Below are 24,511 nucleotides of genomic sequence, written 5' to 3'. Positions count from 1 at the left end.
CTGTCTGATATGGAGCTCTCCTTGCAGAGAAGCATCAGGAGCCGAGTTTTCTTTCCTGGTCTCAGAGGCCAGCTGAGACTTGAGTGGGAAAAACCAGCCGGGTGGACAGCTTACTCTATGAAAACCCCGCCCGGTGGGAAGCTGGCTTGTCTGTTGGAGCTCGGCAGGGCTCCACGGCTCTGCGCGTGTCTCCAGGCTCCCCTGCTGCCTGCCTCGCTGGTTGCCACCCACCCCCCCGCCCCCGAGAGAGGTGGTCCCTCGGTGTTGTGGTTCCCTCAGGTCTAAGGGTCCTTTCCCCCTTCTCTTCCAGACTTCATCCCGTGAAGCCGATGAACACGACAGCCCCCAAGGTCGCTAACTCCACCTCGGGAACTACCGCGATCGTGAGTGAGAACTTGATCAACGAAGCCGGGATGAAGGTATGTCTTTTCTGGGAGCAGGCAGGTTAGTCTGAGTCTCCGCGGCATACAGCTCCGGGGGTGGTGGGGAACCCCGGATGACTCAACCGCACGTCTCTGTCTTTGGACGATCTTTGGAAGCCCCTACACCTCCCATGGCATACTCAATTTTTCCCCTCATAGTCATTTGGCTGTTGTTGGATTTGTGTGTGTGTGTGTGTGTGTGTGTGTGTGTGAAGCAACACGATTGGCAACCAGTACTTCTTTTTAATGAGAAGAAAATGTCACCTCCCACCCCCCCACCCCGGGTCATGCAAACAGACATTCTCCTTTTCCCCATGCGTCCTTTCGTATCTTTTGGCAAGAAGGTAAAATTCTTGTAGTTGTAACTGTGGCACAGATAGCCTTTTCTTGTAACTTTATTCTGAAGTGATTTCAAACTTGAGAAAAGTTGCAAGCGTAGCACAAAGAACTCCTGTACGCCTTTCACCCCAATCCACCAGCTTATTGGCATTTCACCAGATTTGCTTTATCACGCTCACCCTCTCCTTCTCCATTCTCTTTGTATGTACATACACTTTTTCCCCCCTGAATTATTTGAGAGTAACTTGCCCACGTCATGCTCCTTTTACCCCTAAATACTTAACTGTGTAATTCCTAAGAATAAGGGTACTTATCAAAATGAAGAAATTTAACAGGCATATCACACTGTTTTCTCATCCATTGTCCATATTTCAGCGTCACCAGTTTGTCCCAGTGGTGGCCTTTCTTCTTTGTTTCCCAGTCCAGGGTCACCAAGAGACCCTGATATCTTGTCTCGAGGATCTCCTTTACTCTGGAACGGTTCCTCAGCTTTTTTTGTCTTTGGAGACGTTGACCTTTTTCAAGAGTTTAGAACAGTTGTTTGGTAGAATTTTCCCATTTGGCTTTGCCTGACGTCTACTCGTGGTTTGGTGGAGGCTGGGTCTTCTCGGCAGGTATTAACTACAGGAAAAACACGCCCTTCCCAGTGCGTCGTGTAAAGGGCCCATGGCACCCTGTCCTCTTAGTGGGGTGTTAACTTGGTGACTTAGGTTAGGTGGTATCCACTGGGTTCTTCAGTGCAGAGTAGCTGTTTTTTCCCCTTCACAGTTAGTAGGAAATATGTGAGGAATTCATTTCAGGCCATGCAACCTCCTGCTCTTTATCAACTTCTGGTTCATAGGCCTCAATGTCCACTGATGAATGTAAGATAGTAGCAGAAGGATGGGTCTCCAGCCCCATTGCCTGTGTGGAAACTCTCTGAAATCGTCTTGTTGGCTTAGTTTTTATCATGCACACTTCTGCACGTTGCTACTTAATTATTCTTTGAAATGGTTATGCTCGTCTGTACTTGCCCACTCCCCAGTTGGGTAATTGGCTATTTAGCTTGTTCTCTGTTTTTCGATATGAATAACACTGTAGTCCGTAGTTTCTTGCATAGGACTTTCCCCTTCTTGTAGTTGATTTCCTTAAGCTGAATTTCCAGGAAGACTATTGCTTGATGAGAGGATCTCTGCCCTGTAAAAAGCTTGAGTGGCTACCACTGAAAAAAGCAGCTCCTCCCCCCGAAACCAAAACCACCCCCCACCTCCCTCCCCCATGAGTTCTGCTGGGGAGAGTGTCTCCATCCTGCCCTTTCCGGTTCTAGAACCAGAGGGATTGAGTCCTGCCTTGCTACCAACCTCTTTGTCTTTGGCTCATTGTCACAGGGACGGAGGAGAATGATCTACTGAGTGACAGGGGACTGTTAATGAGAGGAGATGTGTTGTGTTTCAGGCACGTGGAAACACGTTGTGTTTCCTAACCGACCCTGCAGACTACAGTTGGGAGACATAAACTTCATTTCTGTTTTAATGCAGATGTCTAGAAGTTTCACTCAATCATAGATTGTACAGTCCCACGGACTCCAGGATGTCAAATAGTTTTTGTGGGTTTTTTTTTCTGTTTTTGGGGGCAATTCGGGGGCACACCACTTAGCATACAGGATCTAAGTTCCCTGATTAGGGATCGAACCTGTGCCCCTTGCAGTGGAAGCACGGACTCTAAACCACTGGACCACCAGGGAAGTCCCAGTTTTTGTGTTTTTTAAAAACAAAACTTTTGCTCACATCTCCTTCACTCCTGCAGGTATTTTTAAGTGCGGGGTGATGGCTGATGCCTCTGGCTCTGTTGCACCTTTGCCTCTAGGAACTGGGCTGAAGGTTGTCCACTGAAAGCCAGAGATCTGAGTTCTGGGTCAAGAGGCAGAGTGGTGATAAGGAACTGTTGCTGAAAACCACTTAGCATTTTCCAGCCGTCTTGCCGTCTCCTCCCTGTAGTCCGTGCTAACAGGGCATCAGCCTGAAAATGATCAGCTGTATCCAGAATTGTGTACCTATGGTCTTTCAGCCCGAGCCTAAAGATGGACTGGCTGTAACTTCCCCAGCCCGGCTTGGCTGGCTTCTTTGGCTGTGTTAGGAGAAGCAGCCCTTGTCTTCCTGGCATGCATGATATTTACCAGGAAATGGGGCAAAAGAACAGGACGAAAGGGACGATAACGAAAACCAGGGTCATTTCGCAGCTCCCCACCCCTCTTCCTTTAACAGTGGAATGCAGCTTGGCTCCAAAGAGAAACAAACACCTAGCTTTCGGGAAGTCAGCAAGACCCTTGGTCCCCTGCTCTGTTTACTCGTCCAAGCTCACTTAATCAGGGGCTTATCTCCGGGCCCCGACTGACAGTAACTTGCCTTAAAACCAAGGCAACTGTTACTTATGTTGCTCATGATCTGTAAGCCCCACTGCTGCCCCTCTGCCTGGCTGTAACAGAGCTGTTGGTCCCGGACCAGACCTGGTAACTCCTCTGAGTAAATATGGAAAGGTTCCTGGAGACTGCCATTGGCCGGCCATAGAATAGGTGCTTTGTACCAAGGCATAAACAGTACTTATGAAAATAACTACTCTTTGGAATGTTGCAAAGTGAGAGAGAGGTTAGGGAAAGAAACTGCATGGCTAAAGTTATGAAAACCTAGCTGAATCGTTACTATAATGGCTTTTTTCTTTTCTTTTTTGGTTATTGTGTTAGGGCCACCATCTTTTATAGATGATTAATAACTAGGAATGTATTATTTATTCAGGTGGCTTTCACACTTCCATTTAAAAATAACACAGCCAACTAGAGCCAAAAAGTCTTCTGTTAAATTATATGGAGAGAGTGGGAGACCAGCGTGAATATACGTCATTCTTGGTAAAACGATGGGGGAAAAGTCCAATGTGAAAGTCCTGGAAGGAAACATGTGCCAATGGGCACTATCGTTTCCTGAGTTGATGGGTGTTTTCTTTGCACCTCTTCCTCTGCATGGCCCTTGCTTACTTTCTGTGACTGCTGGATTGCTTTTTAATTTTTTTAGTCGTCACATAAATAGGAATTTCTGATGATTTCAAAGTCCTGCATCATTTCTTCTTCAGATTACAGAATCCAAATGGAAGAGCTGTTTGACATTTTGTAGGAGGTCCCGCTAGTCTTCCCTGGCGGCTTAGATGGAAGAGAGTCTGCCTGCAGTGGAGGAGACCTGGGTTTGATCCTTGGGTCAGGAAGATCCCTTGGAGAAGGGAATGGCAACCCTCTCCAATATTCTTGCCTCGAAAATCCCATGGACAGAAGAGCCTAGTGGGCTATAGTCCATGGGGTCACAAAGAGTCGGACACGACTAAGCGACTAACACTCAGGAGGTATCTTAAGTGTGCATGCCACTTCAGTTCTGTGCCTTGGTCTTAGGGAAGTGTGTAGGGATATGACCAAAGATTTATGTTCACGCCTTTAAATGTGTTCTTATATAATTGTGAAAACTGAAACCAACTTAAATGACCAGCAACAGAGAAATGGTTAAAATACAATTAAGTTTAAAACATCCATTTAAAAAGCAATTTTTCTAGAATTTAATGATGGGAAAATGCTCACAAAATACCCAATTTTCAAAAGCCATAAAACTTGATTCTGTATGAGGCTAAAGTTATCACAAAGAACGCCCATTACCAATGAGACCCAAGTGTTAAGTGTTGGAGTTATGGGTGATAATTTTTTCCCTTCTTCTGGATTTGAGATTTTCTATGATAAATAAATATATTTTTTTTCACAGTTCAAAACACGATTCTGTTATTGCGGGCAAAATTAATTTTTTAAAAAATTAATTTTTAATCGAAGGATAATTGCCTCACAGAACTTTGTTGTTTTCTGTCAAACATGAACAGAAAATTAATGTTAATTCATCTTCAGAGTCTGGGGCAGAGGTTACTACTCCATCTTTGAAGCTTGCCCCCATCACCCAGGCAGCCACGGCCTCTGGTTTGTCCAGCTCCTGGAGCACGTCCTGTCCCCCTGGTCCCTGACGCCCTGCACCTCAGGTGAAGCCCTGGGTGTGTCAGACCCTGTGGGGACCTGGCGCCTCCTCTCGAGGAGCACTCTCCCTCCAGGTGTCAGCCTCTGCTTCTATCTCCCAGACGCTCCTGCGAACGTCTTCTGTAATCAGTATGTTTTTTTTTTTTTTTTAAGAGGAGGTTACTTATTTATTTTCGGCTGCCCTGGGTCTTCGTTGCTGCCCGAGGGCTCTCTCTAGTTGCGGCGAGCAGGGGCTGCTCTTCCCTGTGGCTTCTCACTGCGGCGGCTTCTCTAGTGGGAGCACAGGTCTGGGGCGTGTGGGCTCCGGTGGTCGTGCCTGGCGGGGCCTAGGCCACGGGCTCAGCAGTTGCGGTATGCAGGTTCAGTCGCTCCACGGCATGTGGGATCTTCCCCGACCAGGGGTGGGACCCATGTCTCTGCATTGCCTTCCTATCCACTGTGCCACCCGGGAAGTCCTGTAATCAATATTGTTGAACAGATAAAATCTTTCTGTGACAGAGGTATAATCTAAAACTCCTTGAGGATATATTCTTGGCTGTTGTTTTTACAAAGACTACTTATATTCTTGGTAGGATATGTAAACAGACATGCCACTTTGAAAAAAAAATTGTGATAAAATAAACATAAAATTTACCCCCTCAACTGTATTTAAAGTGTCCATTTTCAGCAGTGTTAAGGGCATTCCTATTGTTGCACAACCAATCTCCAGAGTTCTTTCCCAGAAATGCAACTTTTTTGAAAGGGTTGTTTTGAAAGTCACAAATAGGATGATGGAGGTCCAGAGAGGGGGATCCTGTGAGTGTCTGCCTTCAAGCTAAAAAAAAAAAAAAAAGATTAAAAATGAGACACAGTTTTTGACAAGTAACTCAGGGGCTTCCCTAGTGGCTCAGTGGTAAAGAACCCACCTGCAATGCAGAAGACATGGGTTCGATCCCTGGGTCAGAAAGATCCCCTGGAGGAGGAAATGGCAACCCACTCCGGTATTCTTGCCTGGGAAATTCCATGGACAGAAGAGCCTGGCGGGCTACAGTCCATGGGGTCGCAAAAGAGTAAGACTCGACTTAGCAACTAAACAAACACCACCATCTCACCTATTTCTAGGCCTCCTGCTGCGTGTGTGGAAGCGTCAGGAGTTTCTAAGTTAGTAGCCATCATTGTGCTGTAGCCAGGACAAGAGGCACAGAATTTCTCTGGGACTCTGGCTGGCGTGCGGGCAGTTTGCATCACTGAACCGAACAGGGCCTTCTCTCATGCTGTGTCGAGGTTCGCCTGCTCCTGCCGTGACTGCTTCTTGGAGCAGGTAGTTCTAGGCCTTTCTCAGTAAAACTGTTCAACCCGCACGGTGGTGAAACCATGATTACCTCGGAGCTCCACAGGCAAAACTGTCTTGAGGTTGCCCCACAACCTCGTCTCTTTCAACTTTCGAACCTGAGTCACAGACTTCAGGAAAAGTTAGTTTGGTTTTTTTTTTTTATTTCCCCCATCTCTCTGGAGACTTGGTACCACGTGTTAGTTTACATAACGCTCATCTTGTGTCTCCTTGTGGTTGGGGCCTGAGCAGTGTGCAGTCAGACTCCAGGCCTCCCAGGTGATGATCGCAATCCCTGGGGCTCCTACTCCGGTCAGGAGGGGGGCAGCTGCTCAGCCCCGGCTGCGGCCACTGGACCCCGAGGGGGCGCCACCAGTGGCTGTGTGGTGGCCCTTGACTTTGACTCTGCATAGGTTTTGAGAGTGAGATGACTTAGACTGGGGTCTCCCAGGCCGTCCTCCTAATCGCAGGTCTCCTGAGCCTAGTGGAGGCAGTAGCAGACTGTCTGGGATAAACGTTCACGTATTGTACTGGGAGGAGAGTGTTTCCTAGCGTCGTCTGCCACTAGCGTTTCTTCACGGGTCCCCTCAGCCTGGGGCTCGGGTCCGCTTGGATACCTGGTTGTGCCAGTTCTGGTGTTCACAGACCTCCAGTCGTGACATCTCTAAACCCCAGGCCTAGAGGCTGGTCCAGGGGTCTGCAGCCTGTGACTCAAGTATGATTTTCACACTTTGAATCGGTCGTTCCCCAGCGGTCCAGTGGTTAGGACTCTGCACTTTCACTGCCGAGGGCCCGGGTTCAATCCCTGGGTGGGGAAATAAGATCCCACCAACCCCAGTTCAGTTCAGTTCAGTTGCTCAGTTGTGTCCAACTCTTTGCGACGGCATGGACTGCAGCATGCCAGGCCTCCCTGTCCATCACCAACTCCTGGAGTTTACCCAAACTCATGTCCATTGAGTCAGTGATGCCATCCAACTATCTCATCCTCTGTCACCCCCTTCTGCCTTCAATCTTTCCCAGCATTGGGGTCTTTTCCAATGAATCAGTTCTTCATATCAGGTAGCCAAAGTATCGGAGCTTCAGCTTCAGCATCAGTCCTTCCAATGAATTTTCAGGACTAATCTCCTTTAGGATGGACTGGTTGGATCTTGCAGTCCAAGGGACTCTCAAGAATCTTCTCCAACACCACAGTTCAAAGGCATCAATTCTTCTGTGCTCAGCTTTCTTTATAGTCCAACTTTCACATCCATACATGACTACTGGAAAAACCATAGCTTTGACTAGACGGACTTTGTTGGCAAAATAATGTCTTTGCTTTTTAATATGCTGTCTAGGTTGGTCATAACTTTTCTTCCAAGGAGCAAGCATCTTTTAATTTCATGGCTGCAGTCACCATCTGCAGTGATTTTGGAGCCCAAGAAAATAAAGTCTGTCACTGTTTCCATTGTTTCCCCATCTATTTGCCATGAAGTGATGGGACTGGATGCCATGATCTTAATTTTCTGAATGTTGAGTTTTAAGCCAATTTTTTCACTCTCCTCTTTCACTTTCATCAGGAGGCTCTTTAGTTCTTCACTTTCTGCCATAAGAGTGGTGTCATCTGCATATCTGAGGTTATTGATATTTCTCCCAGCAATCTTGATTCCAGCTTCTGCTTCATCTAGCCCAGCATTTCTCATGATGTACTCTGCATATAAGTGAAATATAAGTTAAATGTACCAACCTCATGGTAGGACCAAAAGGAAAAAAAAAAAAAAGAAAGAAAAAGTAATGAAACAAAAAACCAAACCAAAAGACGAACGTGCAGCAAAGGCCATCTGTGGCCTGTGCAGCCTGAGATACTGACTCTCTGGCCCTTTACAGAAAGCTTCATTGGTCATAGGTTTCCACGGAAATTGAAAACGAATTCCCAGGAGACTCAGATCACAGACTCAATCACTAAAAGCTGCCTCTTCTGTATTTCTTTTATTTACGTATAAATAGTTATTTGTTCATAAATATCTGTTTATTTGGCTATGCCAGGTTTTAGCTGTGCCACACAGGATCTTAGTTGTGGCATGCGAACTCTTAGTTGCAGATGTGGGCTCTAGTTCCTTGGCTGGGGACTGAACCTGGGTCCCCTGCACTGGGAACGTGGAGTCTTAACTACTGGATCACCAAGGGAGTCCCGGTATTTCTCTGAGATGTTTGACTTCTTGGCTGACTTTGTCAATTTTCTTGTTGTCCCCGCTTCCCGCCCCCCACCAAAGAAATACAAGCCCTCGGACCCCGCATTTGCCTACGCGCAGCTGACCCACGACGAGCTCATTCAGCTGGTCCTCAAACAGAAGGAAACGATCAGCAAGAAGGAATGTCAGGTGCGCCAACTGGAAGACTACATCGACAACCTGCTGGTCAGGGTCATGGAGGAGACGCCGAACATCCTCCGGGTTCCCTCTCAGGTTGGCAAAAAAGCAGGAAAGATGTGATCTGCCAGCCTCCAGCATCGAGACTCTGCCGTGGGTCTGTCTCCACCAGCTCCCGAGGCCGAGGACTCGCTGTGCCCGAGAGCCGGGCACAGATTGCCATCTTCCTTCCAGGTTATCTGGCAGGAGTCCCTCCCACCCATGGAAGCCAGGTCAATGACTACAACGGATCTTTTCACTGTCCATTCCCAGGGTTTTATTTTTAAATGCCACTGTGCCTTTAACCACGTTGTAAATATTTTATGGCCTGACCGGAGACATGGTCATAAGATCTGATGCTGGCCCGGAGGTTCAGATGGCACTGGGGGGTATTACTTAATGTATTTTAAACATTGGGATTTTCTTTCTTTGATTTTGAGATTTTTAAAGTACGTCTCCCCCCGGTCTTTAAAGCTGCAGGTGAGATAACAAGGACCAGGCGATCGGGGCTGTGTTGCACATACCTTCTTGGCATTTGAATAGCTCAGGCATGGCATTTTGGCTGCAGATGCTAAATTTTTGATACCATGTAAACCTACTTGACTCCTCGGACTTGGTCTTTTGTTTCGACTGGAGCAGAGGAGTGCAGAGTGTGCCTTTGAGATTTATAACAAGCTGCCTTTTCCAGACATCAGCCTCTACACCACAGTAGCCTTTAAAATATGCTCTTTATCAATGGAGAGTGTGTGTCTATGGAGGGAAGCAGACCAGGGGACTTAGAGTCACTTTGCACTCAAGGGAATTGGTCAAAACCCCTCCTCTGGTGATCGCAGGATCCCTGTGACTGGAGTGGCCAAGGCAGTGCCTTGATTAGCATCAAGTGCCCCAGGTGCTTGCTAAAATGGTTCTACCAGGGGAGGGGGTGGGGGGTGGGTGGGTGGAGCCACAGCAGGGGGTCCCTTGGCCCTCTCCCCCCATGCCTTCGCTTGGCTCCCTGGTTTCCTTGGCAGCGCTTCCTGGCATTTTCCCCCCTTAGTATAACATTGTGAAGAGCAAGATGATATCTATTTTTAGATGGCTGTGTTTTTAAAACTAGATTAACACACTTTTTTTTTTTTTAAAACTAGGACCCCTTTTTAACTAATATCACCGGTTCAGATTCTTCGGGGCTTCCCTGGTGGTTCAGCGGCAAAGAATCCTGCCAATGCAGGAGATGGGGGTTCAATCGCTGGGTTGGGAAGATCCCCTGGAGAAGGAAATGGCAGCCCACTCCAGTGTTCTTGCCTAGAGAATCCCATGGACAGAGGAGCCTGATGAGCTACAGTCCACGGGGTCACAAAGAGTCGGACATGACTTAGCAACTAAACAACTCAGACTCTTCAGGTAATTTCATTGTTAGTAACCCGATATGAGAATGTTTTCTATATTACTCATTTTTTGTTGTTGTTCCAGTTGAGACAGAATCTCATCAAATCCCGACATCTCTCCTCGGGAGAGAATGTCATAGGCCAAGGGCATGGGTAGGGCTTGAGGAGAGAGCAGTTATAAACACAGATCTCTCTGTGTTCATTCTTGTGTTGAAGTTAAGAGGCAAGATGACTGGCAGTGGGATTCCTTCTCAGGATCACATCTGCTGCCACATTAGTTAATACCAGAGCACTTTAATCTGAAGGATGATACTGTAACTTGATTGAACTGATTCACTTTTAATTATCGATAGCTGTTTTATTTAATACCCTCCTACATACTGGGGACCACTGTAAACCTCTCAGACGACTTGTATTTTTGTAGCGCTACGAGATTTATTTACATCCCTATAAAGAGAACTGGATGTTCGCTTGAACTCTGGAGATATACGTGTATGTATTTGATATGCAATGTTTTGTACTTGATGTCAGTGTACTTGGACTGTGATTAGCCCCGTGTACTGGGTGGCAGGGGCGCTGAGTGGTTTCTCCTGAGAAGAGCTCACGTGGAGACCCGAGTTCTTCCCGAAAGCTTTTCGTTGTGGGAGATCTGCTGCTAGGACCTCGGGAATGGGTCCCGGTCCGTGTTTAAGAGAGCGAATTCCTCTGCTCTGAGATGCCACTCGAGAACTCTGGAGAATGAAGGACAATCAACTTCAAGAGTGTCTGGTTTCTACCAGCTGCTGGAACAGAATTCCATGGGTAGCATTCCTGCGCCTCTCAAGGATGCCGGTTAACACCTGTCCTTGAGGACTCTACTGTAAGGGAGCACTCAGTTGGGAAAGCTGGAGTCAGCTCTGGGCTGTTCACAGGGGCAGGTGGACTGGAGGGCTGGAGCTTCTGCAGCCGGTATGGGTCTGAGGGCTTACACCCAGCTGTGTGCACCAGGAGAGTCTGGTTTAGCCTCTGGCTGCTGAGAATGCTCACTGAACTGATGGGTCCTTGGAGGAGGCCATGCCCTGCAGAAGCAGGAGCAGCTCTTTCTTGGCCCTGCCTGGCTGCCCACCCCCCACCCCCAGAAGACCAGTCAGTACTTCAGGGAAGCATCCAGTGAAATACCAAACAGCTTGTGATGAACTTCCACTGGAGGTCAGCATCTGGGGAAAAAAAGTCAATCCTTTGCCCAGTTGTTTCATACCGTCTCTGTCGTTGGGCTTTGACAGATGTCCTGCCCATCTCTTTTATTTCCTGTGGGTCAGCCTCCCCGGGTAGTGGGATGGAAGAGCAAGAAAGTCTGCCCTTCGCCACACGAACAGCCATTGACCCAGAGTGGAGGGTGTGTGGGCAGTGACTGGCATACGTGTGTGGTTTCCAGCTCAGCTGACAGTGGGGGCTCAGAAGGGCACGGAGTGGGGAGGGTCCACGACCCTTAGCCACCTGCCAGACTGAAGGCCAGAGGCAACTTGTAAAATTAGGCGCGATCTTCACTCCTCATGCCTTTTCTCTTTTAGACCCATTCACTGGTGAATGGTCCCTCAAGGCTGAAGGATCTGTTGCCATTGCGGGGAGGGCAGAGAGCTTACCCTCTAGTTTCTACACCAATCTCAACCCTGTGGTTTTCTCAGTATCTATTGTGTGAGCTACTGACGTGACCTCTTCCTCCCTCTGATTGAAAGCTCATCCAGCATTTCTGGATTGTAGAATTCTTATTTCTTGCCTTGTTATTTTGGGAATTTTTAATTTCTTTGCTTTTGTTTTTGAGAAGTAACCTAAAAACTTCCTACAACACTAAATAAAATGGTACTGGTACTACCTTTCAAAGTTTTGTGTCTGTGGTTTTGTATGGGTGTGATAAGAATTTCTGGCTTCCTGCAGAATCTCTCATAGGGGGTGACCAATGTTTCTCAGCCCATGATGGTCTCTCGCCTGGGTTCCTGCTGCTGCCACTCTATCTGGTGCCCAGGGGACCCAGTGCCCTTTCTCCTGTGGGGGTTGGGACATCTCTGATGACCTCCTTATGACACAACCCATATTTTGGGCTGAAAGGGACTCTGGCGTTTATCAGCTGAACATCGTTTGAATTTCCTGTCCCTAGTGATACAAGCTGCCACCTTTTCCTTAAGCTGAGCAGAGGAACAAGACACTTTCTTGATTTGCTTCCACCCTGCACCACCTCCCCCACCCCCCACCACACACACACACACCTCTTCACCCCTGCCCCACTGATTTCCCAGAGAGTGAAAGCCTGCCTTTTGGAGCTTCATTTGAATTCACCCTGCATTCAGGACTGCCCAGATCTAGGAGCCAGGTCTCTGGTTCCACAAATGTAGCTCATTCATTTCTGAGTAGAGGGGATTATGGCTGTAAAAGACTCCTCCTGAGCTCAATCTACTAATCTCCAACCCTTCCCCAAAGAAGTGAGAGGTCTGCTTGCCTCAACCAAGGGTCCCAAGCTGTCCGGATGGCGGAGATGCTCTTAGGGGTGAAAGTCACACTGTAGAGGGACAGACGCAGGTGGGGTGGGGGAAGCTTCCCGAGGGCCTCCCCGGTTTGGGTGGAGGGGTCTGGTTATCCAACCGGATGTAGATGGTGGAACCACCGTGTAAAGTGATACAAAGGCGGTTTCTCTTAAAACATACAACCTTCCAGGTTTGGTCCAAACAACCAAAAAGCTCTCTGGAAAGGGTCTCCAAGGAAGGAATGTTTGTACAAATGACCCCCAACTCTCCCCTGAGATTCATCTCCCTTGCTTTTTTTGTGGGGGGGCACCCTGCCCACCTCCCCATGGAAAACATCACAGGGTACCGTTCCCACTCTGACTACAGCCAAAGCATCAGCACCATGCACATTCCCAGCCCTCAGACCCTGCCTCTAAGCCGATCGGGGGTGCCATCTTTTGGATTCTGCAGTCTCCCCGTCCTGAGAAGGTGGGAACAATCTCTTTGCATTCAAGTTCCAAGCTCTAAGCTAAGCTCTGTGGGGCCAGCGGTTCCCAAAGCCACAAAACCTTCCGAGGGAAGATGTCCTCATGTGGCCTTGTGATATGATGTCTGACTATCTTACACACACCTGTATCCTGAGCCCTAGAAACAGTCACGCTGGTGACACCGGCAGGCCCTGGGAACTGAGAGGAAGCTGCTCCATCCTTGCACATCAAGTGCTCACTTCAGGCTGAAACTTGACCACAAAAGGAAGGCCTGTTTATTGAGTTCCTGCATTTCACTCAGCACTGCTGAGTGCTGTTTCCAGTTCTCATCAAGGTAGATAATATCTCCATTATGCAGATGAGGAAACGGAGACTTTCAGAGGCATCAGAACTGGAGTTTGCCTGGGGTCCCACAGCAGGTAGTTAAGAAAGGATTTGAAATCACCTATCCAACCTGGGGTTCTAGAACAGGTGTCAAACTATGGCTTCACTCTTGTTCATGTGGCCCTCAAACCAAGGGTGATTTTTCCTGGCGGTGCTCTAGTAGTCCAGGGGAAGAAAACTGCACTTTTACTCCTATGGTCCTGGATTTAATCCCTCATCAAGGAACTAAGATCCCATAAGCCATGCAGTGCAGCAAAAAAAAAAAAAAAAAAAAACAACACACAACCCCAACAACAACAAAGAAACAAGGATGATTTCTCCTCTTTTTTTTTTTTCTTAATGTGGGATGAACAAGTCTAGAGATCAAATGGCCAGAATGACCATAGTCAACAGCATTGCACTGAATACTGGAGATTTTTACATTTTTTTAAACAATCAAAATAACAATAATTCATGACATTCAAATTTCAGTGTCTCCACAATTTTATTGGGATACAGCTGAGTTCATCGTCTATGTCTGAGTAATTGTCTATGGCTGTGTCCATGCTGCAAAAGCAGACTTGAGCGGTTAAAACAAAAACTTTCACATCCACCAAACCTAAATATTTGCTTTCGGGCCCTTTTCAGAAAATGTCTGTGGACACCCAGTCTAGGATTAGTTTGGGGGGGGGCAAAGGGATAATATTCTGAGTGACCTGGAATACTGGAGGATGGGAGCAGGCAGGGAAAGTGGAGCCCACGTAACTCAGCCCCACTCAAGACAAGGCCCTATAAGCCATGGCTCCCGAGGAGGGATGTTCCGGCTATGATTGAGCTCTAGGCCTGTGGCCACCTCCTCAGAGTTGCCAGGTGCCTTTCTTCCTGGGAGATCAAGAAACCCAACACAGTGATCCTTAGCCAGGGGGAGGGACAGAATAAACTACAGGAAAGGGGAAAGTGAATATGAGCGAGGGCCCTGGTGGTGCCCTGGACTGAGGCCGTCACCACTGCTGTCAGAGGAGAATCAGCATCTGCTGAAAAGCTGAGATGAAGGGGACCCAGGCAGAAAAGCTCCAAGGCCCAGGGTGGTGAGGAGAGTGGGTCCTCCAGGCTCAGAGTGAAACTGGGTTAGAGAGTCTTCTGAGTTGGAAGAAGCCCGGGGTTAGGCCTTGAGAGAAGCCCAACTCCACCTCCCCCCAGTTACTCACTCCAGATTAGAAATGATCCTGCCGCTGAGGAATTCCATCTATGTGTGGCCTCTGACAGGCCTACCCAGGATGGGTGTCCACAGGAGCTAACAGCCTTGTGGTGTAACAGGCGCTCCTGGGACACAGGAATGAGACAGCCAGGTCATTCCCAGGGAGACTTGCAACAAAGACAGGCAGACCACCGATGAATACACACATGTAACCAGAGATGACTGGCCAGGGGCCGTCCATGGGGACATCTTCCATCGGCCTTTCTGTCTGGCCTCCTCTAGAGAAAGAACTCTGGCCTCGAGGTCAGAATTTCACATCTGGACCACGTCTGAGGCATCTTTTCTAATGGCCTTCCTTCCTCAGTAGCTTTCTGCTCTAATCCAGCCCATCTGGGCACTCAGCATTCCAAAAGCCGATGTGCCAAGTACCCCGTGGGCTCTGGCCTTAGGGACAAGAAACATGGCTCCAGCTTCACAGGCTTGGGGAGGAGCTGGGGAGAGGGCTTTGAGAAGCATCTGTTAAACAGATCATCACTGTCACTGAAGGACACTTAGTTCTTAACCCGGGTCGCCTGCATTGCAGGCAGAGTCTTTACTGTTTGAGCCACCAGGGAAGCCCTAAATCTTCGTAGAGTTTGTATCGGAAGGAAAGGCACCAAGGATGATGTGTATGTCCTGATTTCCCAGAGGAAGACAAATGAATTTCCTAAATAAATGGTTTTCTTCGTGAGAACGTGAGCCTTAGTCTTGCATGTCTTAGGAGAGCACGCCATCTTCTGGCCTGGGTCCTGACTACCTCCCTGCTTGTTTGCGTCTGAGGATGAGGCTCTCTGAGACCATCACACACTTGTGGCTGGAGGAGAATTACCTCTCCACCCCTGGAGTTGCTAGCTGTGTGTGTGCTCAATCATGACTGACTCTTTAAGATCCCATGGACTATAAACCCACCAGGCGCCTCTGTCCATGGGATTTTCCAGGCAAGAATACTGGAGTGGGTTGCCATTTCCTCCTCCAGGGGATCTTCCTACCCAGGGATTGAACTCGAGTCTCCTGTGTCTCCTGCACTGCAGGTAGATCCTTTACCACTGTGCACCTGGGAAGCCCCAGCGTTGCCGGATCATAAAACGGCTCTTCCACTTTACTATGAGAAATGTCAGGGAAAGCAGAATCTCAAGGCTTCTGTCATGGGTAGATGACTCTGAAGTGAAATCCCACTTAAAAAAATAATGCTGTTAGGTTCATGATCTGCACAAAATTGGGATGACTGGCGTCGGATACTGTTCTTTTGGGGAATGTAAAGACATGCTCCCAGGGCCAGTTATGTTCCTTTTGCTGCTGCTGCTAAGTCACTTCAGTCGTGTCCGACCCTGTGCGACCCCATAGACGGCAGCCCACCAGGCTCCCCTGTCCCTGGGATTCTCCAGGCAAGAACGCTGGAGTGGGTTGCCATTTCCTTCTCCAACGCGTGAAAGTGAAAAGTGAAAGTGAAGTCGCTTAGTCGTGTCTGACCTTTAGCGACCCCATGGACTGCAGCCTACCAGGCTCCTCCATCCATGGGATTTTCCAGTACAAGAGTACTGGAGTGGGGTGCCATTGCCTTCTCCATGTTCCTTTTAGGGACCTGTTTACCCTCCCAGTGAGGATGTTGATTGCACAGTCTGAAACTAACATCTTCTAAAATCAGCTAATGCCAGAGACTGCCTGAAATTCTCCAAGATCAAACTGAGAAGCAGAAATTCCCCACATACTTTCAGCACTGGCTGTGATAACTCCCGTCTGTTTTCTTGGAGTCAGAGGGACTGGCCATGGTTCCTTGTAACTTTAACTCAATTGTCTTATTTTTCAAACACAATTGATTCTAAAACTTTCAAGTGTTAAAAAACATTTATTTATTTATGTATTTATGCCACACTGCATGGCTTGTGGAATCTTAGTTCCCTGACCAGGGATTGAACCTGGGCCCGCAGCAGTGAAGGCACAAAGTCCTAACTACTGGGCTACCAGGGAATTCCTGAAAACCTTTATTCTTGATGAGTGCAATTGGGATTTACTTATGAGAAAACACATCCTCTTTGCTGACACTTAAGTTATATTCAAACATGACAAACAAAATCTCTCGTCTGTGAGCTTGGTTTCTGGAACATTACTAGAGGCACACGTTTGCTTGCTTTTTTCATCTGTACTATACCACGCCAGGACCTTCGGAGCTAGACTCTTGGAGCATCTTAAAGCTTAAGGTTTTAAAACATCCCAATCTGCTTAAATTCTTCAGACTGCCAAGGGCCTCACTAACCTCCGTAGTCTTTCTCTCCAACTCCCTTAGACATTTCTTGCCTAGTCTCTGGAAGCCTCCCAGGTTGTCACTCTGGATTTTAATTCAACTTCCTCATTCTACAGGGGAGAAAAACAGACTGCAAAGAGAGGAAACAACGTGCTTGTAGGGAAGCTGCTCTGGAAAGAACACAATTTCCTGCTCTCTCAATACACTACCCTCCCTTTTAGGCCACAAATTTTATACTATGGCCAGAATCAACATTTATTACCAAAGAGAAAAAGGAGAGTCTGAGATACCCTTGGCGCTTTAGAAAGAAGAATTGTTTGTGGCTGGCAACAAATTTTAGTTTGTTACGCGCGTCCACGGCGGTAGAAAGCTCACTCAAGAGTAACCCCCCGAGCCTAGACAGCCAACCTCAAACTAAGTACAGATCGCGGGGAATTCGAAGATACAGTCCACATCAGGAACCTCCTTTCCTCGATCACGTTTCTACCCGAGTCCGCAGAGGAACGGACCGGAAGCCGCGGAGGCGGTACCTACAGTACGGCTGTTACTCTAGCCGGAAGAGGAAGGTGCAACCCTACAAGACTTCGCTCCTACTTCCTGTTTCGGCATAGTTGCTGTTGTGGAAGGTGGGGGCGGTTAGCTGCTTGGGCTCTGGACCGCTTGTGCGATGCCGGGTAGAGGCCGCTGTCCCGATTGTGGCTCCGCTGAGCTCGTGGAAGACTCGCACTATTCCCAGAACCAGCTGGTGTGCTCCGACTGCGGCTGCGTGGTCACCGAGGGCATTCTTACGACCACCTTCAGTGACGAGGGCAACCTCCGAGGTACCTGTGAGGGCTTTTCCAGGGCCATGGATACAGCCTGGGGCGATGGAGGGATTGACGTCAGATGCTTCTTATCTCTTGCCCTCTCCCTGTCTAGAGCACACTTAGATATGGGAGAAAACATGAAAGTGAACTAGTGAACTGCTGATCGGGAGCTGCCATTATCTTTTTTTTTTTTAGCACCATATCTGTTACATGTAGGTGTTAACGAATAAATTCAGTTCAGTTGAATAAATGAAACAGAGAGAAACAAAGTTCCACTCAATTTACCTAGTCTGCCTGTTTGGAAGCATTATATCAATAGGTCAGTGTTGTGCGAATGCGGGAAATATTACTACCCCGAAGCAGTTTTGAAAACTAATTGGCAAAAACTTTTTTTTTTTTTTTCCATTTGTGTTCCAAGTCCCTGACCAGTGCAGCCCTCAAAATCTACAGGCAGGAAAATTGCCTGAATTGAATGTACAGGAGGGGTGGCTGGAAATTTGGAACACTTGGAACTGCTTTAGTGCTAGTCCTAATCTTCTAAAGCCTTCTGTGTATTTGGTACTGCTTGTGGTCATAGAAAACCAGATGGACCTTTTACCTGCAAAGATGAGCACCTTCTGTGAGACGGGTAGTGGGTACCTGATGATTTGGATTCTGCTTCCTGGTTTTGTGTGGTAGGAGGGCAGGGGTCTGTGAATAGAGACTAAACAAGCTATTTGTTCATTATCTTACAGAAGTAACATATTCTCGAAGCACCGGGGAAAACGAACAAGTTAGTCGAAGCCAGCAACGAGGTGAGAATCAACCTTTGATGACACAGTGGCTTTAAAGAAAATTCTCCTTATGGTCCAGCTCATCTCTTGTCTTTTCTGTTTTCAGCATTACTATGTAAAGGTAGAGAAGAAGAGAATGGTAATTAGAAATAAAAGATGGAGGTGGTTCTAAGAGAGGAATAAATTAGGTGGAAGGTTTATGTCTGCTTGGGTATGTTTGAGGTAGATTCAAGGAACCCAGGTCAAAGCTTGGTCACAAATCAAACCAACCTCCAGAAGATGAGGCACTGAAGTGTTGACTTCTTTCCACAAATGTCTTTGTGCTTTTCAAATGGCCTTACCAAGTGTCACTCATCATTGTAGAAAGGTCCATTATTTGTGCATGTGGTATCTGAGGCGAGTTTAACAGAACTTGCTGGGAGCTCCTTTGACTCCTTCACGTATAATACCACGTCATCTGCAAACAGTGATGTTTTTACTTCCTTTATAATTTAGATTCCTTTTAGTTTTCCTCTCTGTTTGCTATGGCTAGACCTTCCAAAGCTATGTTGAATAAAAGTGACAAGCGTGGGCATCTTTGTCTTGTTCTTAATCTTACAGGAAATGCTTTCAGCTTTTCACCATTGAGTATAATGCTAGTGTGAGTTTGTCATATATGACCTTTATTATGTTGTTCCCTCTAGACCCACATTCTGGAGAGATTTTTTTTATTATTATTATCTTAAATGGATGTTGCATTTTATCAAAAGCTTTTCCTGCATCTATTGAAATGATCATATGGTTTTTATTCTGAGTTTATTCATGTGGTGTATCACACTGATTGAGTTATGGATATTGAAAAATCTTTGCATCCCTGGGATAAATCCCACTCAATCAAGTTGTCTGATCCTGTTAACGTATTGTTGGGAACCCCTACAACTCCTGCCATGGATTTTCCTAGGTCTTCGTCGAGTGAGAGACCTCTGTCGAGTGCTGCAGCTGCCGCCAACATTTGAGGACACGGCAGTTGCCTACTACCAACAGGCGCACCAGCTCGCTGGCATCCGCACGGCCAGGCTGCAGAAGAAGGAGGTGCTGGCTGGTTGCTGTGTCCTAATCACCTGCCGGCAGCGCAACTGGCCCCTGACCATGGGGACCATCTGCACCCTGCTGTATGCAGATTTGGATGTGTTTTCTGGAACCTACATGCAGATAGTGAAGCTCCTGGGGCTGGATGTGCCATCTCTGTGCTTGGTGGACCTGGTGAAGACCTACTGTAGCAGGTACCTGCCTGGTGGGAGACACGGGGGTGGGATGGCTTTAGACTCGAATCCTTTTACTTCCAACTGTCTCTTTTTGACCAAGTCCATTCTACGAGGATGGACTTCTCCTTCTCCTATGCCTGGTGCTGGTCGGGTGAATCCCAGTTTACGTTTCTAGAATGTTGTATCATTTTCAAACCCCTTCGCTGTCACAGCAGCTTGATGCTGTAGGAAGGTTAAGTATCAGCTTTGGCACGGGGCTTCTGGGTTCTGCCACTCAGGCCTGCTTGACTAAATGCCACAGCCCTGCCTCAGCAGAATCACGTTGTGTGTGACTAGAGCTGAAAGAGTATGAGCAAACTGACAGAGCTGGAGTTAGAAGCTAATTTTTCTCTTTAATAAGTAGCTGTGTTCTTTTCTTTTTCTGACAAATACGGTAGAAAGCAAAGGCTGTCAGTGTTGAATGACCTTGAGTTTGAAGCTTGGTCACTTCTAAGCTGGATGACTGTGGGCAAGTTTTTCGACTCTTAAATGCACATAACAGGGTGTTGAGTAGATTAAAGAACATTTTGTAAAGCACTCAGAATGATGGCTGATGGTGGGGGCGGCAGGATTGTCAATAGACGTTAGCGCCCTTCTGCACTCTCTTGCCCTTCACCTCTCCTGCAGGAGACTCGCCCTGATTTCTCTTGGTACCTGAATAAAGTTGCTACGCAGCAGGCTTGTGTGTTCCTGAAAGGATAGCATAGTTTGCCTATCTTCTGTGCTTTGGAAGAGCTGTCTCCCGGAGGTACCGAGACCAGACCCTTATTTTGGTTATTTCAGCTTCAAGCTGTTTGAAGCCTCCCCATCTGTGCCAGCCAAGTACGTGGAAGACAAGGAGAAGATGCTGTCGCGAACGCTGCAGTTGGTGGAGCTGGCCGATGAGACGTGGCTGGTGACCGGGCGGCACCCCTTGCCCGTCATCACCGCTGCCACTTTCCTGGCGTGGCAGTCCCTGCGGCCTTCAGATCGGCTGACCTGTTCCCTTGCCCGATTTTGTAAATTGGCGAACGTGGACCTGCCCTACCCCGCTTCCTCCCGCCTGCAGGAGCTGCTGGCTGTGCTGCTGCGGATGGCTGAGCAGCTGGCCTGGTTGCAGGTTCTGAAGCTTGACAAACGGTCTGTGGTCAAGCACATCGGCGACCTTCTCCAGCACCGCCACATGCTGGTCCGCAAGGCCTTTCGGGATGGAACAGCCGAGATGGGTGCCGGGGAGAAGGAGCTGCAGGGCCAGGGGCAGGGGCAAGGACTGGGAGACGAGGATGTGGGGAGTAGCTCTTTAGAGCTGCCTGCGGGCAAGCGGCCCTCCAGCCCCGCTCTCCTCCTCCCACCCTGCATGTTGAAGCCCCCAAAACGAGTCTGTCCCGCCCCCCCTGTCTCCATGGTCACTGGAGACGAGGACATTTCTGATAGTGAAATCGAGCAGTATTTGCGTACCCCTCAGGAAGTTAGGGACTTCCAGAAGGCCCAGGCAGCTAGACAGGCCGCCCAGGGTACTCCGAACCCTCCCTGATGCACACTGGGCGTTGAGGGCGCTTCCCCTCATCTGATGACTTGCTAACTGGCCTGACACAGCCAGAGGAATCACTGTCCACAAGCCCTCAGGTGTTTCCATTCTCGTTTAAGGGACCCAAGAGGGGTTGTGTAGTCCCAGAGGCGAAGTCAGAAGGAGCGTGGGGACGCCCAGGTTGGAGAGAGTCCCATCCCTTGGTCCAAGAGAGCGGCTTGCCTCCCTCCGGATTCTGTAGGCTTGCTTTCTCTCGGGCTGCTGGGGCAGTGACAGGGGCTCTCCGGCTCCCAGATGGGATTGGATACACGGCTGCCACGGGGCTGGTGGGCCTCTCCTGGTGTGGATCATGGGTATTCCCAGCGTTACCAGCTCTCAAAGGATGGGAACTGAGCAACCCTCGGCCCTGTGTTTGTTCACAGACCCTGTGGGCTCGTGTGTACAGTGTTAGAGATCCTCTTTCATCACAAAAGGACCGTGGGTGGAGGAGTAAGGTCATAGCTCAAAGGGCTTTGCAAAATTTTAATATATTAAAACAAGAGGCATCTGCTAGAAAACCTTCTATTGTATAAAACCCGAGCTTTTAAAAACATGTTTTCTTTGGCACTTTTCATCCCCTCCCTCCCCTTTCCCCAGCGTATTGCAAAAAGCTCTCCAGTGTGAAGGCATTGGCGGGGTATGTAAACAGCAGCCAGCATACGTGGAAGAATAATATGAAGCTTTTTTTTTGCCTTTTTTTTTTTTTCTGTCTAATATTGTCTGTGCAGCAAGCATAAATAACAGGATCCATCTCAGGGCGTGTGGGTTTTCTCCCTTTCCCCTGTCTGTCTGCTCTCGCCTTGGCGATCAGGCTGGAGTGATATGGAGACTGGGCTGAGTTTCCCTGTTGCTTTTCATGAGGCCCAAGGTTCCTTCCACTTTGATCGAGTGCTGTAATCAAAGGCTGGTGGTTGCTCTTTAGGTTGGGAAATATGAGTGCTGGTGTTTAGAAGTAGTGAAGGCACAGGTCCCAGGTGATTCACAGGGCCCCTACCCTTTGCCTTGGGGATTTGGTTTGGGCTTCGGTGGGGCAGGAAGCTGGTTTCATTTTTTTTGGAGGTTTCTAATATGGAGCTAGACACAAGATCATCGATAAGATTCTCCTGTCTGGCCTCATGGAGGTGGGGAGGCCTCTTAGTCCCTGGGCGGTGGAAGGTTGAGACTGGGGATATGGGCTGTGCCATTAACAGTGTTTTTCCAGCACCACGTGAAGCCCGGCAGTGGCGCCCCTCTTCAGAGCGTTTTCTTTCAGTAGGACTAGGTTTGAGGCAGGACTACCTTCAGCCCCAAATCGAAGTACTAGCTCTGCTATCTTCCCATCCTCCCCAGGTACCTGGCAGTCAGCGTCTTAGATGTAGGACCTTAGCTTTGTCCTGAAGTGCCCCCTCTGAGCCCTGCCATGTGGGTCTTGTCCCAGTCCCGTGGGAATGGCCTCCAGCCCTAATCCTGCACCCCTCCTTCCACCTCCCTCCCTCCCTCCCTTCCAGAGAGCTGGTTGATCCCAGCTGCCTTTCACGCGGCCCCCATTCTCCTCTTGCATAGTTAATTTCAAAAAGCAACACCTTGTTTCCTCCGGCTTGTCCTGGTCACCTGGCTCATCTGCTAGGCTCCCTAGTTAGCCAGAATCGGGTGAGAGAGAGGCTCTGGGGTGTGGGCACAGAGGGGAGACTTCAGAGGGCGGCTAGGCGAGAACGCCTCACTCAGACTCCATCACCAATGTTCCCAGTAACGCGGATGCCGCCAGTGAGGCAGGTGTACCTTAGAAGGGGCCCGCCCGAGCTGTCCCCGCCACTCTAGGTCGCACCGCAGACCGGCAGGACTTTAGGCCGCAAGCCTGGACGGCAGGTGCTGCCTGGGCCGGGACGGAAACCTACCCCTCCCGCGATCCAGGGATTGTCTGTCGCTACCCCGGGGAGACGGCCCGCTCTGCAGGGGCGGGTCTGCGCCTTTCCCTCTCCCGGCCTCCAGGACTACAGCTGGAGAGCCCAGGTGCAACGAGGCACCTCCACTACAACCTGGGGGCGTACCGATCGACGTCTCTGAGGCGCCCCCCGCCCCTCCGCGAGAAGCGGGGTCAAGACCCTGCACGGCCAGCTCGTGCCGAAGCGGCGCCCGCACCCACCCTAGACGGTGGTCTCACTTTTCCAGAGGCCAGTCTTCATGCAGCCGCCGCCGGCCGCCTCGGCGCCGCTCGAGGGAACGTCATCGTACTTGCCGCCCTTGGGGGCGCCGTTGAGGCTGGCCGAATTGAGCGGGTAGGAGCGGCGCTTGCTCTCCTTCTCCAGCACGCCGCCCCGGAGGTTGTCGCGGCTGGCGCTGCGGCGCTGGCTCGGCCGGCCGGCCTCGGGGGGCGGTGCGGCGCTTGTGTCGCTGCCCTCAGACGGCGTGAGAGCGGCCTCGCCCTCGAGCCGGGGACCGACGCCCGGGCTGTGGCGGCTGCTGCCCAGGTAGCTTTCGGAAGGGCTGTGGTGCGGGCTGCCACTCTCGCTTGACTGCAGCTCGGCCGTCCCGGCCGCGCCCCCTCGCAGCGCCCGGAGCCGGTTCTTGCCACCGGCCTCCCCCGCGCGGTGCCCCTTGGCGCGGCTCTTGTGGCCCCGACGGCCGTGGTGCAGGTTGTTGGGATGGCGCGGGCCGAGGCCGGCCCGGGGACCCGGGAGCTCAGGCTCCCCGTCCCCGCGGGCGGCCGCCCCCGCCTCGCACGCCTGGCTCTGCGCCAGCTGCAGGTTGGTGAGCTTGCAGGGCCCCGGGGGCTGCGCGTGGCCGCTGCTGCCGCTCGGGGACGACTTGAGAGACGGGGGTCCCTCTCCAAACACCGGGGACCCGTCTTCGGGGCCGGCAGGCGCGGCCCGCGGGGAGGCGCGGGATCCCGAGGCCGGGGGCCGGCAGGCGCGCCAGGAGGCCCTGACGTCCCTGCGCCTGGCACAGTGGTGGGTGAAGACGAAAAGACCCAGGGCAGAGGCCGCCACCCCGTACAGACAGCTGCACACCACTCGGGGCAGCCAACGCTGCGACACCGTCAGCGCCCCGCAGGCCCACGTGGCCAGGTAGAGGAAATGCGTGGTCACCAGCGCCCCCAGCTGGACTCCCGGAGAATAGAGGCCGTCGCCGTCCTCCGGGGGCCCGGGCGTCACCACCCCTGTGCTTCCAGCCGCCAGGAGGGAACCCGAGTCACTCAGGAGGGGGCCGCTGCTCCTGAGCCTGGTGGAACCCCTCAGCTCCTCCCCCGGCTCCAGGGAGACCCGGCCGGTGCCCCCCTTTGGGCTCTGTGCCAGGGGACCCCGTAAGCGCAGCCCTGCGCACAGGAAATAGATCCAGGTGATGAGCAGAATCAAAGCCACGGGGATGTAGAAGGCGCCTAGGCTCGGGCGCCACACCAGCCAGCAGCTGCGGGGAGATACGGGTGGCGTGTATGAGGTGGGGCCCCGAGGCCGGGTGGGTGGGG

General features: G+C 50.1%; 3 protein-coding genes across 5 annotated transcripts in view; 2 read left to right on the top strand and 1 right to left on the bottom strand.

Annotated features, from left to right (window-relative positions):
* RAB11FIP1 (RAB11 family interacting protein 1) overlaps positions 1-11,714 on the top strand; it is a 35,112-nt gene extending 23,398 nt beyond the window's left edge. For both annotated transcript variants that reach the window (XM_086380210.1, XM_086380209.1), the window contains 2 exons: positions 311-419; positions 8,353-11,714. In XM_086380210.1, coding sequence (XP_086236336.1) covers positions 311-419; positions 8,353-8,571 — 328 coding nt within the window. In that variant the 3' untranslated portion in view covers positions 8,572-11,714. The remainder of the gene's footprint in view (positions 1-310; positions 420-8,352) is intronic.
* Positions 11,715-17,265: 5,551 nt separating this feature from the next.
* Positions 17,266-21,753, top strand: BRF2 (BRF2 general transcription factor IIIB subunit). The gene is made up of 4 exons (XM_086380208.1): positions 17,266-17,482; positions 18,202-18,261; positions 19,181-19,502; positions 20,307-21,753. Exons 1-4 carry the CDS (start codon positions 17,329-17,331, stop codon positions 21,034-21,036), a joined length of 1,266 nt encoding a protein of 421 aa, XP_086236334.1. The 5' UTR covers positions 17,266-17,328; the 3' UTR covers positions 21,037-21,753.
* Positions 21,539-24,511, bottom strand: part of ADGRA2 (adhesion G protein-coupled receptor A2) — a 36,873-nt gene continuing 33,900 nt past the window's right edge. For both annotated transcript variants that reach the window (XM_086380205.1, XM_086380207.1), the window contains one exon: positions 21,539-24,453. In XM_086380205.1, coding sequence (XP_086236331.1) covers positions 23,193-24,453 — 1,261 coding nt within the window. In that variant the 3' untranslated portion in view covers positions 21,539-23,192. The remainder of the gene's footprint in view (positions 24,454-24,511) is intronic.

This window comes from Bos grunniens, chromosome 27, assembly GCF_055505025.1.
Source record: "Bos grunniens cultivar Pamir isolate PY7600 chromosome 27, Bosgru_T2T1.0, whole genome shotgun sequence".
In the NCBI taxonomy this organism is placed as follows: Eukaryota; Metazoa; Chordata; class Mammalia; order Artiodactyla; family Bovidae; genus Bos; species Bos grunniens.
Note: the sequence above shows the minus strand (reverse complement) of the source record. Positions and strands in the feature narration are given on the sequence as shown.

What these genes read in the sequence shown, in the direction of transcription:
- BRF2 (XM_086380208.1), top strand. Translation starts at nt 17,329, where the DNA reads ATGCCGGGTAGAGGCCGCTGTCCCGATTGTGGCTCCGCTGAGCTCGTG. An exon ending in TGACGAGGGCAACCTCCGAG is followed by an intron (nt 17,483 to 18,201) that starts GTACCTGTGAGG and finishes ATTATCTTACAG; the next exon opens with AAGTAACATATTCTCGAAGC. An exon ending in TAGTCGAAGCCAGCAACGAG is followed by an intron (nt 18,262 to 19,180) that starts GTGAGAATCAAC and finishes GGATTTTCCTAG; the next exon opens with GTCTTCGTCGAGTGAGAGAC.